Source organism: Callithrix jacchus, chromosome 10, assembly GCF_049354715.1.
Source record: "Callithrix jacchus isolate 240 chromosome 10, calJac240_pri, whole genome shotgun sequence".
Taxonomy (NCBI): Eukaryota; Metazoa; Chordata; class Mammalia; order Primates; family Cebidae; genus Callithrix; species Callithrix jacchus.
Genome location: NC_133511.1, coordinates 74,883,137 through 74,902,194, shown reverse-complemented (window position 1 = coordinate 74,902,194; position 19,058 = coordinate 74,883,137). Strand labels below are relative to the sequence as shown.

The following is a 19,058-nucleotide window of genomic DNA, read 5'->3' as shown; positions in this document are numbered from 1 at the left end:
AGAATCCTGAGGCGGGAAGGACCTGAGTTCTGGTCCTGGCTTTGCCACTGTCTCGCTATGTGATCTTGGCAAATCAGATGACGTCTGGTTTCATTTTCTTCATGTTAGATGAAGGGGTGGCCCATCCGAGTCCTGGGGCCCTACCTAGCTCTGAGACTTGGTTGGCAAACATTTACTAGGAGCAGAAAATGAACTGGACCTTTGTCCTGAAGGACCACACAGTCCTGTAGGAGAGGAGTCATCTGTTCCTTCATGAACGTATTTGTTCACCTATTCAATAAATATTTAATGAGCATCTACTATGTCAGGCATTGGGCTAAGTGCTGGAGTTAACACAGTTAGTGAGAGAAACACAAAACACATATATTGTCAAAGATGCTATAACAGCACTAAGCCCTGTGTGAGCCCAGAAGAAGCAGCAGCAGTTAATTTGACATGAGCTTTTAGAAGGAATAGGGCAAAGTCTTGAGAGATGTGGGTCTTGAAAGAACATACACATTTTGAGCATAAATGGGGAATAAGAACATTCAGAAAGAGGGAAGGACATAAGTCATAGGATGAAGTATCTGGTGTATCGTGGACATGAATGGTCTTATTTGGCCAGTGGGTAGGGCATGTGTGGCTTGGCATTGAGACAGAAGACTAGAAGGGAATGGGGTTAGACTGTGAAGAGTCTTCAGGGCCAAGCTCTGGAGGACAGACTTAATCTTAGAGGAAGCCACCAAAGATTTTTAGGCAGACAAGTGCCAAAAGTGTTTGGGAAGACAATATTCTATGGCTTTCCCAAAAAGTAATGAAAGCAAGGATCATGATCTTTGTCCTATAGTTGCCTGAAATTATGTCAAACACCGAACACAAGGAGTTTTAGTATCTGACTCCTGGGGTCGACGCAAATGCCTCCCACATGGCTCTGCTGAGAGAGACAGAGAACCTCACCTACCCGAAACCAACCAGCTGGCAACCACTCCTATCTGGAATCAGGAAGAAGGCACAAAGACACTGAGACTCTGAAATCAATATGTCTGTTCTCAACGCTGCCTTTGTGACACATGAAAACATCTTGTTATTGTTGTTTTTTTTTTAATTAAAAAAGAGTTATAGCTCCAACTGGGGAAAATTACGCATAATGCAGGTTAGGCCAACAAGAGTGTGTCTCACGTGTCACAGTAGAGAATAGTTGGAAACCACTGTTTTCCCCACAGAGAAGCTCCCGAGGCCTTCACTCAGAGTCCATTGTTGTTGTTGTTTTTAAACATTTATTTCCAAAAAGTTCGATATCTGTTTTGCAAACCCAGAAGCATAGAAATCACATTTAGAAGGTGCACTTGAGGCTGCTGCAGACTGGCCCTCTGAGTGCTAGAGAATGGTGAGAACCGTAGTTGAGGCTAACACGCATTACTGACTGCCAGGTACACGCTGAAGTACCTTTTACATGCTGCTTTCCTCACAATTGTTCCATAAAGTAGACATGATTATTTCCTGATTTTATAGATGAGGCCACTCAGGCTTGGAGATTTAAGGAACTGGCTGAGGTCCCAGCATGGCAAGGTTGCAAGGGAGGGTTTAAACCAGGTCTTTGGGACTCCAGAACCTGGATTCTTACCTGTAATTTGCTGTATTTCTAATGAGTTGGAGCAAGTAAGGAAACACAGTAATTCTTAAAAGCAGAATAATTATTTTTTTGAAATGTTAGCAGTCTGGAAGCATTTGGTAGAGTGGCAAACAGCTGTCTAGTTTTCTAGTACAGCAGAATGCAGCACAGCAACTGACATTCTTAATGGTAAATTCCCATCATCAAAAAGAGGAGAAACACTGCTGCAGAGGAATTCAAGATTAAAAGAAAATGTATTCTCATATTTTATATTAGCTCAAATAAGACACCACAATAACAGAGGACCAGTGCTATGACAAACATATCAAATTAGTCATTGTGACTATTATACCATTACTTTCCATTTACTATCCCTTAACTGAGAGAAACTTTTCAAGAGCTCCTCTCACACAATTTCAATGATGTTCTTATAATGTGTTTGGCTTTGTTGAACATGATATGCATACAAAGAGGCATTTTTTCTGTGTCTGGAATTTGGAAAAGATTGTGCTTTGCATATGCTTGATTTGAATGATGACTATAGGAAATAAGCTAGATGTCAAAGGGGGAAGAGTGGCGTTTGGAGAAGTACAGCATGTACTGCATTTAATGTGTATATCAGGACAAAAAATATGAATGAGAGAGCATACACAGCTTTCTTCCTCCCCAACCAGCCAAATTCTCCACCCTCCAGCTCCATTCAAATAAAGGAGAGAATAGTCTTTCTCGCTGGATAAGAAACTTGATTGTTTTACATAATACAAGGACAGAGAAAAAAGGGGGAGGCAGGAGGTGGAGAGGGAAAGGAAAGCCTCATGAGCTCACCAGGAAGTGAGTGTCCACAGAAAAGAGAAGACCAAGGACTAAGCCCTGGGACCCTCCTTCAGTAAAAGCTCAGAGAGAAGAAGAAAAAAAGCCAAGAAGCCTCAGAGAAGTAACTGGTAAGGTAGGAGGAAAACCAAAGCGCATGGTGTCCTGGAAGCTCAGTGAAGCACTGGATCAAGGAGGAGGAGTAACCAGCCAGGTCAAAAGCTACTGATGCATCAAGGAGGATGAAGACCAAGAACTGACCATTGGGATTTAGCAACATGAAGGCCATGGCTGGTCTCACCAAGCAGTTTTGGAGGAGTGATGGGGGCCAAAGCTGATTCAACAGTGTTTAAGAGAGAAAGAAAGGAAAAGAATCAGAGATAGTGGGTGCCGACAATTTTTTTTAAAGGATTTTTGAGCAGATACATGAGATGGAAGCTAGAGGGAGAAATGAAGTCAAGGGAGGGATTTTAAAGTCAGAGACATAGAGCATTTTTGCATGCTGGTGGGAGAGACCAATAGAGAGAAAAATGTATCATGAAGGAAAGAAACAGCAGAATTACTAGAACAATGCTGTTGATTTGGGGAGAGAAGACGGGCCTGGCATACTAAGTGGAGGGATGCGCCTAGAGTGGATGCACAGAGGCTCATCTGAGGGAAGAGGGAACAGGGAAGATGGGTGCAGATGCTGGTAGATGAAGAGAGGTGGTGGTGGGAGTCTGGAAATTCTCTTCTGACTGCCTTCTCAGTAGCAGAATGGTAAGTGACAGCAGCCACAGAAGGGACATTTCTCAAAGCCTTATTAAAAAGTGAAAGAGCAAGTTTGGAAGTAACTAAATCATAAGAATGCAAAACATATTCTTTATTCCAACAGAGGACTACCAGGAACTCATCGAAGACATAGTTCGAGATGGCAGGCTCTATGCATCTGAGAACCATCAGGAAATACTTAAGGTGAGTGTGTGACTCAGGTAGACATGGCAGTTACCCACAGAGCTTCCCAAGTACTATTGGAGAAGCTTCTCCTCCTGCTCTGTGTTGCCACCTTTCAGACACAGAGCCTGTGCTGGGCCAAGGTCAGTTTTGTATCTTCACCACACTTAATTTTTAAAAAAATCAGATTGCTGTTTTTAGTATTGTCAAATGAAGTTGTATTTTTTAATTTGGAAATTTGTGGAGGAACAGGGAGAAATTTGCTTATAAATCCAAACCAGCAGCAAATAATGTTTTTATATTAATTCCAAATAGTTGAGGATCCTTGACTCCTTATGTATACTTCAAGCCTAAAATTCACCAAAGTGTAAATACTTATAAGTAATTAGCAATAAATACTTGTGATTTCACTAATCTTATAAATATTCCCAAATCCTGGTGTTGCACTCATCTGGCTGGGAAAAAGAAAACAGGTTTTTTATATATTAAATTTTTATTTATAAAAGTAATTCATACTTCTTGTAACTAATTAGGAAAAATAACTGGAAAGAAGGTAAAAATCAGAGGAAACAATTTTTGCAAGTTTTTTTCAGCTAAGCAAGCTACTGCCTAACACTGGGTCATCATGGTTCCATGGGCAAAACATCAGCATATTTAAATATTTTGACCCAGTAACAAAAATTCTGTTCTTTTTAGGATAAGAAACTTATCAAGGCTCTGTTTGATGTCCTGGCCCATCCCCAGAACTATTTCAAGTACACAGCCCAGGAGTCCCGAGAGATGTTTCCAAGATCTTTCATCCGATTGCTACGTTCCAAAGTGTCCAGGTTTTTGAGGCCTTACAAATGACTCTGCCCAGGTGCCACTCAGTACAAATGTTCTTCTGTAGGGTTGGTGGGACAGAGCTGTCTGCTTTCTTCATGTCAGCACAGTTGGATATTGCTGCCTCCAGTATCAGTGACTCATTAGAGTTCAATTTTTATAGATAATACAGATGTTTTGGTAAACTGAACTTGGTTTTTTTCCTCAGCATTGTGGATGTAGACTGAGAATGGCTTTGAGTGGCATCAGCTTCTCAGTGCTGTGGATGGATGTCCTGGATACATCAAGGGCTGACTGAGCTGGACTTTAGTCAGCCTAGGTGAGACTCACCTGTCCTTCTGGGGTCTCACTCCTCCTCAAGGAATCTGTAGTGGAAAGGAGGCCGCAGAAGAGGAGGCTGCTTATTCTGAAACTTCAGCTTCCTCTAGCCCGGCCCTCTCTGAGAGAGCCCTCTGCACTCGTGTGCAGGCTCTGACCAGGCAGAACAGGCAAGAGGGGAGGGAAGGAGACCCCTGCAGGCTCCCTCCACTTACCTTGAGACCTGGGAGGGCTCACTTTCTCCACAGCCTTCTCCAGCCTGTGTGATACAAGTTTGATCTCAGGAGCTTGAGTTCTAAGCAGTGATCATTAAAAAAATACTTAAAGCAGAAAGAATTAGAAATAAAAAGATAAAAACTAAGCACTTCTGGAGACATAATAATGTACATTTATTGCTAGTTCTCATTGCCAGCTTCCACCCTGCAGCAAAAGCACAGTGCCAACTTCTGTACCTTCAGCTGTGCCCTTGGACACTCTGCTGGCCACTGCCTGTGGGATTGGGAAGTTCAGGTGAAATGTGATTTCCTCTGCAGATGAGAATCATTGATTGTCATGAAAAGGAGATTTCATGAGCCCCAAGTCAGTATTGCCAAGGGTTCTACTCCCCAAGTGGGCTTCCCATCACAAGGGATCTGAGGTCCAGGTGGGTATGGTGAGACCCAGCCTGTCACATAGGCACAGCCTGCCTTTCTTCCTCACTCTCAAATGTGAAAGATGGACTCTGCTCATTGGAGCTGAGCAGCCCCTTGAAGGGTGGTCTCATTCTCTAGCAGTAACAGCACTGCCGAAATACCCTCTAAATGCCACATCATCATCTCACTTTGGGTCAGCCCAGTGGGGCCTCACGATCATTTCTTGAACTTGAATTTTCAGTGTTACTGAATCTTTAAACATTTAAATCCCCAAGCAAAAATCTCATTACAGTGAATAAAAAAGAATCCAATCAAACAAGCCACCATTTCCCTAATGGATGGACTGCCTGCAATTATATATATTTCAACAACAACTCTATGCAGTCGAATTCTCTATACCAAAGTACTAAAAAATGTCTAACAAGCATTTTGGAAGAAAACAAAGACAACTTCATTATGGTTGAACTTGCTTTTCATCTCAATGTTGCTTTTTTAACCTGTTAACAACATTGATTCTTAAAAAGCCCTAATCAAACTTTTTTTCTTTATTCGGATGGGCCCTAAATATTCATTTTCAGATTTCTCTTCAAAAGTTTGAATATCGTCATTTAAAAAAAAATAGCATTAAAACAAGCATTTGGACTTTGTTATACTGGAACTTGGCCTATATTTCTGAGTCTGACCATGAGATGAAAATTCAAATGTCACATAACCCGAGTTAGTGACCGCACTGATGTGGAGGTGAGGTGAGCTGAGCTGCACCATTCTGTCCAAGCATGTTAATAGCTTTGTGCTCATGACTGTGTGATCCTGTCTTGCTGATTTCACAAGGCTAGGGATGAGAATACTCTGGGGGTTGAAGGAGGCTGCGTAAATCCGGTCACTGTGGAGCATCCTCCATGGGGCAGCCTCATGCCCCAGAGCTGTGTTCCTAGTACATGCGCAAGCCACTGGATCCCAGGAGGTATAGAGAGGAACTTCCTCTCTATACCATCAACTACCCTAAGACATGCTGTGATCCTGTCAGGGGACTGGCTTTCTGGAGATACTATTTCTACCTGCCACATCAATATTTATCAAACTTCAGCCAGGTACTCTTCTAGGCCCTGGGGATGCACAGTGATAAGACAGACAAGGTCCCAGCCCTCATGGAGCTTACATATTAGAGGGAAGAGACAGACAAAGAACAGACAAATCAACATGAAAAGTAGCCTCTAGTGGTAAGAGCTATGCTGAAGATTAAAATAGGTTACTGTAACAGATGACTATGTGGCTACTTTAGGATTGGGGATTATAGATGGCCTCTATGTGGAAATTACATTTCAACTGAAAACTAAATGGCAAGAAGAAACTAGCCTTGGGAAAATTAGGGGGAAGAGCTTTGCAGATAGAGGAAAACCAAGTGCAAAGACTATCAGGCAGGAGCAAGCATTTGTGTATATTGTAGTCTAGTGAGAAGGCAGGTTGTACCAGATGAGGCCAGAGAACCAGACACAGCAAGATCATGTCAGGCTTTGGAATCTATAATGAGGGGTTTGAGTTAGTTCTAAATATGTTGCAAAACTTCTGAATGGATTTAAACAGAGGAGTGAGATAATCTGATTTATGTTTTAAAAGGGTAGCTCTGGCTGCTGTGTGAATAGGAAGCAAGCATGAAGGCAGAGAGAGTCATTCACAGACTACTGCAACAGACCAAGCAGCCATCCAGGTGGCAGATGAAGGCATTGTCTGGATTAGGCTGCAGTAGTGGAGATGAGAGAAGCAGAAGGATTCTGGACATGTCTGGGGGAGAGTCAACAGAATTTGCTGATGGGGATTGTATGGAAGGGCTAAGGGAAAGAAGGCAGTCAAAGATGACTCCTAGTTGCCTGAGAAACTGGTAGATGGAGAAGACTAGAAGAGGAGGAACAGGTTTGGGATATGCAGCAGTTTTAAAACATGTTTGCAAATTCTTTGAGGCTCCTTCCATGGACAGTTGGGGTCTATGTCCCCTCCCCTTGAATCTGGGCTTTGTGACTGCTTGATCAGTATCAGCATGGCAGAAGTAATGCTTTGTAAGTTGCCAGGCACAGGGTTTAAGACACTAGCAGCTTCCACTTCCTCTCCTTAGGATACTCACAGTTGGAACTCAGTCACCATGTCGTGAGGAAGCAAGCCATAGCAGCCTGTGGGAGGCCGTGTGGAGAGGAATCACAGTCCTTCCACCCACCGGCCAGGCTGAGCTCCCAGGTGACAGCCATTTTGCTGGCTATGTGAGTAAGCCATCTTGGATTCTCCAGCTGCCCCAGCTGATGCTTCATGGAGCAGTCCTCGTTGAACCACAGAAAAATTACAGATTTGTGAGCAAAATTAATGATTACTGTTTTAAATGATAGGTTTTGAGATGACTTCTTATGCAGTAATATAACAGTGAAAAGGGGAGATGGTTGAGTTCCATTTTGGCCATTCCAGGTTCTAGGTGCCTATGACATGTCCACCTGGAGGGTTCAAATAGGCAAGTGTTTATACAAAGCCTCCAGAGAGGTCAGGGCTGGAATCTGAGTTTTAATGTCACAGAGTAAAGGCTTGAGACCTTACCCAGGTTAAGGTCACCCGGGAAACATGTAAATAAAAGAAGACCAGGGATATCTTAATTCTGGAATTTCCTGTGTGGGCACAGGAACCAGGACTTAGAGGAGCTGCATATTAAGTAAACAGGAAGCGGTCAGAGCTGAGCTTCCATCTTCCCTCCAAATGAGCTAGTTCAATGGGTGAACTCGGAGTGGGTGTGATCTGTACAGTCCTTCTTTCCAGCTGTAGATATTGTTCTTTAGCCGTTTACGGAAGTGATACATCTATGGATTTAACAACATCTCTCTTGAATTTCCAATGCTAATAAAAAAGTGTTTGTCTTTCACACCAACAGACAATTATCTTCACTTTGGAAATTGCTTCCTCTGAATCATTCCCTGAGCTGTTAAGTGTGTCGTCTGTAGGCACTCACTGGATTTAGTTTTGCAGGTGATATTAAAATGTCATGTGGCAACTTGGGAAAGTCAGTGGCTGCACACAGCACAGTGTAAGGACTTGCTTATCCTCTGACAAATCTTTGCAAGAAAATGCACTGGGGCTGTTGCCTGCAGCAGACCACCACAGCTGGTGGGCCCACGTGCTGGAAAACCCAGGGTCATTCCGGGCCCAGCTGTACTCTTCACAGCCCTGAAGAGCTGCCTCTTACTGTCAGCATCTCTGTTTCTTTTCACACAGCAGGATAGGTCTTGAAAGCCTTACCTAAGTCTACACTACTTCTAGCCAGCATTTGGGAGGCAAATGGACTAGCTTAGGCTGGAGTAAAGCAGTTCCTCATCAAGTTGAGGGACGCTTGTTACATATGGCTCTCTAGCAGACAAGCCATCAGGTGCCTACAATTTAAGGTCCTGGGAGTGGCCCAGTAGGGGCCCATTCACAGAAACTTAGAGACTTTGATAAAGCTTCATTTCTGTGACCATCTTCCACTCCAGGGTCTTGTGAGCCCAGCTCAGGGGTGTCCTAATATTTGTAGTAACCTGCCTCCTTCTCCCTTCAGGCAGTCTTGATCAGCCTCCAGGAGACCATCCTCAGGGGCTTGTTAACCCAGCAAGGCTGCTCCTGTGATCCATGTCAGTGTTACAGCCACAGATGTATCAGTACTCAGCAGGGAACACTTTCCAGAGAACACAATAGCATCATAATAGATTCAGAAAATGAAACCACTGTAATATAGTCAGTTTGCCTTAGTTGAATAAAGGGATACAAATTAAACCTACCTGGTGCAAACAATGACAGTAACCCGGTAGTGCTTGGTTTTCAGAGTATCTCAAAAAGGGGATGCAACTACAGACCTTAGTTACTAATGATTTCTTATTATGTATTTGCTCATTCATTCATTTATGCAATATATACTTATGGAGGGCCTATTAAGTGCTAGACATTGTAGGAGCTAGGGATACTGCAGGGAACAAAAGAAGGTCTCTGCCCTTGTGGAATTTAGCTTCCAGTCTGGGGAGACAGACAATAAACAAATGAACATATACTGTAAAGTCAAGTAGTGATGAGTGTTATAAATAAGGAAAGGCGAAAGGACTGAGAATGAAGAGGGGATGGGAGGGCGCTGCTGTCTTAGATAGGATGAGCTCAACATTAGAGTCATGAATCCAGGTCCCTCCTACAGCACTGTCTCCTCCAACCAAGCCTGTCAGCACTGGCCCTGGCAAACTCCTGTATCCGCCCAGTAAGATCTTGGCATTTCACGTCAAGTCAAGCTGACCAGTGCTCCAAGTTGTGAACAAGCCATTGGGCAGTTCCTCGGACAGGTGCCACCTAGTGGTTGCAACATGGAGTCGACCTGTGTTTCTGTGTCCCATCCCACTGCCTGAGACTTTACATGCCCATAATTCATGACAAAATCTTACCCAAGGGGCCCTGGGGACTAGGGCTGTGGTTTCACAACTGATTGATTGCATGTTGTTTGACACAGCCCTTGAAGTTTATCTGTTTATATCTCTTCCTTTTCTTTGCTTGGCAGAGAAAAACTAGCGACCAAGTCCAAAGTCATTGATCTAGATCATTTCAAATTATCAACAAAATGCTCTGAATCTCATATACACACACAGCATATTCATTCATTCATTGTTATGATCTAGGCACCAGGGTAGGCTGGATATATAGTTCTGACTCAGAAGGGAAAAGGAGTGGAAGGAATGATGGTGAAAAAAATCTACCCATCGATTATAATCTCACGTTTTACCACTTTGTAGTTCCAGAAGCTCCCTACCACACTCCCCTGATTCAGATTGTTCTCTGATGCTACATGCTGTCCTGGGGCTAAAGGATAAGTTTGGGCCATAGTCTGAAGTTTTCTGTCTTTTTTCTACAAAATACAAAAAGTAGAAATACAAGCCTAACTCAAATTTGAGCTTTGATGCTGGCTTTGCCTTATTACATGTGTGGTAGTTGAAAAAAATTAATAGCTGCTGAGCAGGAACTGGAACCAATACCCCAGAGAAGACAGAGCCCAGTAATGTCTGAAGCAGCGTGCACAGCAGAAAAGCATGGAGGTACGGAGTGTGAGCTTGTGGTGAACCTTGGCCAAGCCTGCTATGTGCAGCCCTCTGCGGCCTTGTGGGTAACCTATTGTGTGTGACCACAAATTGGTCATCAGCATACACAGTCAATGCAGCTGTGTGTGTGATGCCTGATCATGCTATAAAACTGTGGACAGTGTAGCACTTTGAAACCCAAATGTTACTTCCAGGGGACTTAGCCTGAAGAAGGCAGTTTTTAGCAGCCACATCAGGTACCTAAACTGGAGTTTTGAGTAATGCAGGTGTCGAGTATAGGAGGCTCTATAGGGCTGGGGTGGTGGCTCACATGAGTAATCCCAGCACTTTGGGAGACGGAGGTGGGTGGCTCATTTGAGGTCAGGAATTCAAGACCAGCCTGGCCAATGTGGTGAAATCCTGTCTCTACTAGAAATACAAAAATTAGCTGGGTGGTAGTGGCGCACACCTGTAATCCAAGCTACTCAGGAGGCTGAGGCAGGAGAATCACTTGAGCCTGGGAAGCAGAGATCCCATTGAGCTGAGATCGTGCCACACTGCATTCTAGCCTGGGCAACAGAGTGAGAACTGTCTCAAAAAAAAAAAAAGTCTTGATAAACAATCACTAAGGCTACCCATAAGGAATTGGGATGACTCAAGGAGCATCATTCACCCAGTATCCCCCCCATCTCCACCAGTATTCCTAATGTACTTCTCTGAAAATGCATTCTATACATTTATCACACTGCAGGTGCCTTCTCTAATATTTATGATTCATAATGCTCATATTCTCCAAGACTCCCATTATGTCCTTTAGAGTATCTGGATGGGTGTCCCATTTCTGCCACTTATTAGCTATGTGATCTTGTAGAAGTTATTTAACTTCTCTATGCCTCAGTTTCTTCATATGGTAAATAAAGGTAATGATAGTACCTACCAGATAGAGCTGTTTTGAGAATTAAATGAGTTAATACCTGGAAAACTCTTGAAACATTGCCTGGCACATAGTAAAGGCCCAATAAATGTTAACGTCATTCTATTCCTCATCATTACCTTTCACTTCTTGAGACTTTAGAAGTTAAACCCAAGATATGTTCTTTAATGGGGTTCATTCTCTGCTGGTTATCTCCATTTCAGTGAAATGGAAAGTTCTTTAGTCACAGGTTTTCTAGTAGAGTGTGTCCTAGCAACAGAAGAGGTAAAGCTTGAAGTAGGAATGAAAGGCTATGATGCCTGATTTGGGTTCTCACACTACGCCTTCCAAACACCCCTATCCTCCTGAGCTTGGAAGGTGAAATGAATTCTTTCAATCTCCTGAGCTTCTCTTAGGTCAAGGACAGCACAGACACAAATGCACAAACCCAGGATGGCCTCTCAGTCCTTCATCTTTTTCTGAGTTCCACTCCTCAGCCCCCGGTGTGTGAGGATCACAGTACATCTCCTTGCTGAGCCTAGAATCACATTTTCCAGAACTGCCTATTTCTATTTGATGTTTCCAGCATGGCAACATCCAACTTCTAAGTCCAAGAAGGCAGTGCTCAGGTCTCTAGGCAAGCAAAGTCAATGAAGACACTCACTGTAGCAGGGTGTGAATAATTTGCATAAAACCTGTGGTCAGTGGAACAAAGCCCTTTTTTGAGACATGAGGACACAGGCCTGGCCACGGTGCGTCTGACCAGTGTGCAGCAGGTGCCAGGGAGAGCACTGAACTCAAAGTGCAATGGAGTGTAGACAGATTGAGAATAGTGAATTTCATCTTTTTATACATCATGAATGGGAGAGGAAAAAAGCCAGTAATTATACAGTGGAGAAATCAGGCAATACCTTGACCAGAGAATCAAAATTAGCATGTCCAACAAAGGACAGATGGATATCATGTGCCTGCAGATGTGATATCCTGAGAAGAACATACTATCACCTATACTGTACTCAGGCCAAAAATGCATCACCTCAATCTCAGTACAAGAAAAATGCAGACAAACACAAAATGAAGAATGAAGAATGATGTATTTTAAAAAGGGGAGGGAAGTTGAAAAACAAATAACTTGCACATCAATGAAATTTTAAAACTTGTGTGCTTCAAAGGACACTATTAAGAAAGTGAAAAGGCAGCCCATGGAATGCTAGAAAATGTTTGCAATCATGTAACTGACAAGAGACTAATGGCCATAATATATAAAGGGTTCTTACAAGTCAATATAAGAGAAATCACTCAATTAAAAATTGACAAAGGATTTTAATAAACATGTTTTCAAAGAAGACAAATGGCCAATAAGCACATGAAAATATGCTCAATGTCATTAGTCATCAGGGAAACGTAAATCAGAACCGCAATCAGATGCCATCTCAACCTCACTAGGATGGCTATAATAAAAAAGACAGATGGTAACAAGTATTGATGAGGATGTGAAGAAATTGGAACCCTCAAACTGCTGGTGAAGATGCAGAATGGTGCAGCTGCTTTGGAGAGCAGTCTGTTAATTCCTCAGAGGTCACATGGGCTACCCAGCAATTCTACTCTAGGAGATGAATAAAAGGGCACAAAAAGATTTCTACATGAGATTTCATAGTAACATTAGTCATTACAGCTTAAAAGTGGAAACAGCTCATATATCTATCAACTAATGTACAGCTAGACAAAATGTGGTATATCTATACAATGGAATATTATTTGGCCATAGTTAAGTACTGATACATGCTACAGTAGGGATGAACTTGAAAACATTGTGCTAAGTGAAAGAAGCCAGTCACAAAAGACCATGCATTGTATGATTACAGTTACATGAATTGTCCAGAATAGGCAAATTCATAGAGACAGAAAGTGGATTACAAGTTAATTGACTAGGGCTGGAGAATTTTGTAGGCAATTGGGAGTGATTAATGGGCACCAAGTTTCTCTTGGGATGATGAAATGCTCTAGAAGTCATTGTGGTGATGGTTGTACAGCTCTCTGAATATATTTAAAACTATTGAATTGTACACATTAGGTACAATGGTATGAATTGGGTAAATTGTATGGTATGTGAATTATATCACACACAAAAACCAGTTACTAAAAAGGGTTAACTGGTTTTTGTGTTAACCAGTTAACCCTTTTTAATGATACTGACATTTTTGAATGTGAAAAATGTCAGTGTCATTTGAATGTGAAAAATGTCAGTGTCATGAAGTGTCCTGGAAAGCTGTGGAAATGTTCCAGATTAAAGGAGGCTAAAGAGACATGACAACCAAATACAACACCTGCTCCTAGCCTGGATCCTGTAATGGAGGAATGTGTTACAAATGGTCAACTGACAAAATTAGAACGTGAATCGTAGCTTAGATAAAAGTACTGTGTCAATGCAAATTTATCAAACTTCTATCTGTATTGTGGCTACATAACAAAAAAAATCCCTATTTTTAGGAAATAAACGATGAAGTATTAGTGGTAAAGGGTCATAATGTATATGTAATCTATCCTAAAATGGTCCAGAAAAAAGTGTGTCTGTGTGTGTTGCAGGGAAGCCAATAAAAATTAACACTTTTATGAGTCAAAGGAAGCCATCAAGAAAGTGAAAAGGCATCTCATAAAATGGGAGAAAAATTGTGCAAATCATATCTGACAAGAGACTTGTAGCTAGAATATATAAAGAACTTTCACAATTCAATAATAAGAAGACAAATAACTCATTTAAAAATGGGCAAGAGGTTTGAATAGACATGTTTCCAAAGAAGACAAACAAATGGCCAGTAAGCACCCAAAAAACAAATGGAGTAAAATGTTATTAAAGGGTAATCTGTGAAAAGGATATACAGGTGTTATTTCTGTTATTTTTATGTTCACAACTTTTTGTAAGTTTCAATTTTTTTCCAAATTAAAAGTTTTTAAATAATCATGAATGACTTATCTCTTTGGGCAGTGTAGAGCAGTGCGAAAACTGGTGATTGTAAACACTATGTGCATGAGCATGTGCACATGTTTGCATACCTGGGAGTCTACACATGTTCTATAGGGCACTTCACCGCTCTGCTGCCATTGCCCCCAGGCCCTGTGGCTTGTCCAGCATGCACACCATCACATCCAAGCAACATGCTTAGTTACCTAGGGGGAAGGAGGTAGAGCCCTCGGTGCTCCTGAGGTAGACAGAGGTTACTTATCAGTGTGAGCCACTCTGCGGGCATTGTCCCCTCTGGCTGAGGCTGACATAAAGAGATATGGAGCAGGTGGGTTAGGCCTACGCTTTGCTGTATCTGAGAGACTTGCCAACTTCAGAGTTCTTGTTTTCATATGAAGAATTTCCCACTGGGCTTAGAAGGGTCACTCTTTTTCTGGGTTCTCTACCTATGTTGGAAAGGGGAACGAAAGAGAAACAGGACATACTTATTGAGAGCCCACTTTGTGCCAGGCTTTATATGTTATTTCACTCAGATGAGACAGAGCCCTGCAAGATGGGTAAACAGGCTCAGAGAGTTTCAGTAATTTGGCCAAGGTCTCACAGCAAGCAAGGGGTGGAACCAGATTCAAAGCCAAGCCTAGACTGCCCACTTCCCAACTTCCACCAGACACACTTCTTTCAGATACTGAGTTTCTCTTTTCTTTCCGTTGTTTCTCCTGTTTTGCTGTCTAATTTGAGGTCAAAGCCTGTTCTTATCCCAGGAAATGAAAGCAAATCATTGCTGACTGGAATGGATCCAAATGACCAAGACACCTTTGGAAAACACCAGCAGGGCTGCCATCAGCCCTGTTTCTTGAGGCTGTGGTGATGCTGGCAATCACTCTGAAGGAACAGGACAGAAATCTCTCTTATTTTTGCTTTAACCTGCCAAAGCAGACACAGTCTTGAGGGCTGGGTGCCAAGTCAGGGGTATCATGTAGCCAGAGATCTTGGCACACATCTGGATAGCTTTTTGAAGAATCTTCCTGCCAAAGGGAGTTGGGGTAGTGGTGAGGACATCTGAGGAGGAAAGGGATCCTACAGCTATAAGGATGGGGTGGTACCTGAAGAGGGTCCTAGGAGTGGCCATTCTAACTTCAGGGTATGGCCAAGGGCAATATGCATGGGTAGGAAGGGAATGGGGAGGAAAATTTCTTGGCAGTCTCCCCTTTATCCTCTGCTCTCCTCCTCTACTTTTTGGGTCTCCCACCTCAGTACTCATCCTGTTTCTCATTCTTAATGTCCTCTCTATTAGCTGAAGACCCAAAAGAGGGTTGCTGGGAGAATAGGTTGTAAGCCTAGAGCTGCAAATAGACATCAGACAGGAAGGGTCTGCCTACAGGGGCTTCAGCTCAGAGGAGAGCAGAGCTGAAACACAGTAATAATGCCATTTGAACCTTTGGATCCAGCCATGCCTGAAGCCCCTGTACTTTTTAATTAAGGGGACCAAAAATTTGCATTTTCACATAAGGAATTTTCAGCTGGGCTTCTGTCACTTATACGACGAATAACATGAATACCATTCTAACTTGAAACAGCACTGGATTTTCTAGTATGATTTTCAATTACACATCTTCTCTAACAGCCAAGGGAGGATGCAGAGAACTTTAGGATAGAGCCATTGGACATGGAAAATCCAGAATCTGGAGACACTGGAGAGGAAGAGAGCTGGCCAGCCCCTGTCTCAGGCCTCCACTCTAGGGATAAGGTAAGATTCTCAGGTCTGGCTTTGTGTCTGAAACTCTGTAGGGAAGCCTGGAGAAAGGATAGTCCAGCCCCAATCTGAGGGTCCTGCAACCTAGTTTTTCCTGAAGTTGTTCCAGGTAATGATGGTTGCTACCTTCTGCTGAGCCTATGCTACATGGCCGATGTATTATACTATCTATCTTTTTATTTCTCACAGCAGCCCTGAGAAATAGAGATATTGGCACAATTTTCTAGATGAAGAACTGAAAGCTCACAATGGTGAGGTAACCAGTCACATAGCTAGTAAGCAGCAGAGCAGGGATTCAAAAGTAGTGTATTAGATTCCAACACCTGTGTTTTTAATAACTATGTTGTATGTTACTTCCTCCAAGATGGGTCAATGAGGCAGGGGAGGTTGGTTGGCTATGTGGAGAATAATAATCTTTTCTGTTGGTGTGGCCCTAGAGAGTTTACAAGCACAATTGTATATGCAATCTCACTACATCCATTTTACAGATATGGAAACTGAGACCTAGAGGTAGGAAGTGACCTACCTACTCAGTCATTTGTGCAAACAGGAATAACCACTCAGAGATAACTCTCCTTAAATTAAGCAGTCTAGTCTGCGGATACTCATAGTATGTGGGGGAAGGGAGGAGCTGGCCTCACTACACTGAACCATGCTTGAGGGCAGTGATGGTATCAGTCTGTTCAAGGACGGTCTCAGACAGGTGAGGGGACCAATAGGTACTGCAGCCACAGACCCAACTACAGAACACAAATCCCACTACAGCAAAGAGCTCTGAATTCACAAAAACATTCCCAGTTCCAGCCAGGCCCCATTTATTTTTCAGCAACACTTGATATGGCTAAATTCCAGTTAAACTAGAGAGATTCAGCTTCCTGGTGTTCCCAGGAGGATCCAGCTGTGAAAAGAGCCCCTTTCTTTTGTCAGGACATCCTCAGCCAAAAAGGCTGTAGGACTAAACTGAGTGGCCTGGAGAGTGAGGATTCCAACTCCCCCTCAAGAGTGTCTACCTGCCTGGCTTCTTTCCCTAGGGGCCCTCACTGTTGGACCTATCCTGATGCTTTGCCAAGCTCAGAGGCACCTGTCCTAGATAGACAAGGCAAAGCTGTCTTTCACTGTTCCCTGGGTGACCCGCACCTGGAGGAGTGATCAGGCAGGGATCCAGGTGACAGAACAGAAAGGGCCAGAAGAGCCACTGTTGTTCACTGGTGAAAGTGTGCCAGGGGACTGGAAGGTGAGCGGTAATCCCACCTGCCTCCTAGAGACCCTGTCTTGTGTGTGTAGGGGAGAGTACAGGGTGGGCACACAGGGAGGAATCCAGCCCTGGGGCTTCCTTGAAGCCAAGTGAGCAACCTTCTGTATTTGTTTTCCGACAGTCTGTGTTCTTTGAAACTGGGGCAAGTGTTGAAGGCAGAACAGAGGAAAAGAAACTTCATGAGGTCAAACCCAGTCTCTCCAGGTCTAGGATGCCCAGCACAGGTTCTGGGAGTAGATGCCAGCTCTACCACTTGATTTCTTTGGTATGACCTTAACCTTTTGCCATCCTTCTACTAGTATTTATTGAGAGCCCTCATATTAGGGCATCAATGCTAAGCAGAAAAATTGATTCAGTCACCTTCCTGGAGGTTCCAATCAGTGGGGGAGACAAATATTAATCAACCAACCAGTACCTCCCTATCTCCACCCCCACAGAAAGTGCAATCCATGAGACATAATATATAATTAGAGAGACTTCACGCTCTCTGGAAGGTCAGAGAAAGCTTTCCTAAAGAAATGATAATGGAGCTGAGATCTGGACGAAGCATAGGAGTTTCCTGAAGAGGGTAGGAGGGGGCACTACACGCAGAAGGAACAGGACAGTCAAAGGCAGGTCATTTGGCAAAGGTGACTGAAAGGAACTGGAAGAAGGCTTGAGGCTGAAGTGCAGAGTGGATACACAGGGTCTAGGCAGACCATGCAAAAATGTGGGTTTCTCCTAAGAGCAGTAGGAAGCCTTTTGAGGTACTCTTAGCAGGGAAGTGAGACGATCACAGTTGTCGTTTGAGAAAATTACTCCAGCAGCACAGTGAACACCGGATTGGAATGGAACCAGGAGCATTCAGGAGGCCAGACAGAAGGTATCGGGTATTTGCCTGTAAAATGGGGGTAATGAGAATACTATCTTACAAGCTGTTGCCAGGATTCAATGAGACACTGCATTTTAAGTGTTTATTTCAGTACCTGGCACATAGTGAAGGCTCAGTAAGCATCGATATTGTTACTTTTCTCAATGGTTCTTTGCAGAGTGCACATATTTCTTATCCAGGTCTGCTCCTGTGTGATGGGGCGAAGAGGGTAGTTGTGGTTTCCAGAGTGGAAACGTGGTTTGTATTAAATCACAGCGTCGAGACCAGAATCCAGGAGGCCTGAAGGCCCGATTAGAATGGATTAAAAGTATGGATTATTCAGGGGAAAAAAAACGGGTTCCAATTGCTCCTACTAAGGACGCTGGAGAGATGGTGAAAGATCCTTCAGACGGTAAGCCCTAGCACTTGTTGATAAAGGTGCTTTTCCGTTCGGAGAGCAGGTGTAGGGAACCGCACCTGCTTCCCCGGCTCGGGAACGCGGGCCAGGTGCCGGGCTGCAGGCAGAGGGTGTTCGGGCTAGGAGGTCCCGACAGACTCCTCCACACGCCCGCAGCGGCTGCCCCCTCCCCAGTCACGTGGCCCGGTGGGTGGGGACCGACTTGAAGTTGGAGAAATTCCGAGCACTCCCAACTTCGGAGGGAGTCGCCAGTCCTCCTGGCCCAGGCGGTGGGCGCTGGAGCCCCTTCTGGCGGCGTGCAGGTGTGCTTCTGAGAGGCCGAGCAGCGGCGCGGGCGGCGGGAATCGAGGCATGGCCCGGCTGTCGGTGATCCCCGGGTCTGCCACAGCGTGGACAGGTGAGCAGGGACCCGCGGCCAGAGGCGGAGGTGGCCGGGGCTGCCAGGGCATCGGACCCCAGAGCCCACGGCCGTCCAGGGGATGCGGGGCTTCTATGCGGGAGGAGGCGGTTGGACGAAGCGGCCGCTTTGGACTCTCGGCCCTCCAGGTTGGTCCTGCCAGCGCCGCCCCCTCCTCGCTCTCTTTGCCGTGGGCTGGGAAGCGCCGACCTGAACAGGGTACGGGGGAAGTCCGGGAGCCGCGCGGGGCGTGGATGCTGTGCCGGCCCCGCCCCCCGCGCGCGCACTGGCTGCTCCCCGCGCCGTCACGCTCGGCTATAAAAGGCGCGGCGCGCGGCCCTTGCGGT

General features: G+C 44.3%; 1 protein-coding gene across 9 annotated transcripts in view; it reads left to right on the top strand.

The window, feature by feature from the left end:
• SCUBE2 (signal peptide, CUB domain and EGF like domain containing 2) overlaps window positions 1-8,006 on the top strand; it is an 83,841-nt gene extending 75,835 nt beyond the window's left edge. For all 9 annotated transcript variants that reach the window (XM_078340467.1, XM_035265740.3, XM_078340468.1 and 6 more), the window contains 2 exons: window positions 3,276-3,355; window positions 4,031-8,006. In XM_078340467.1, coding sequence (XP_078196593.1) covers window positions 3,276-3,355; window positions 4,031-4,183 — 233 coding nt within the window. In that variant the 3' untranslated portion in view covers window positions 4,184-8,006. The remainder of the gene's footprint in view (window positions 1-3,275; window positions 3,356-4,030) is intronic.
• The last annotated feature ends 11,052 nt before the right edge of the window (window positions 8,007-19,058 follow it).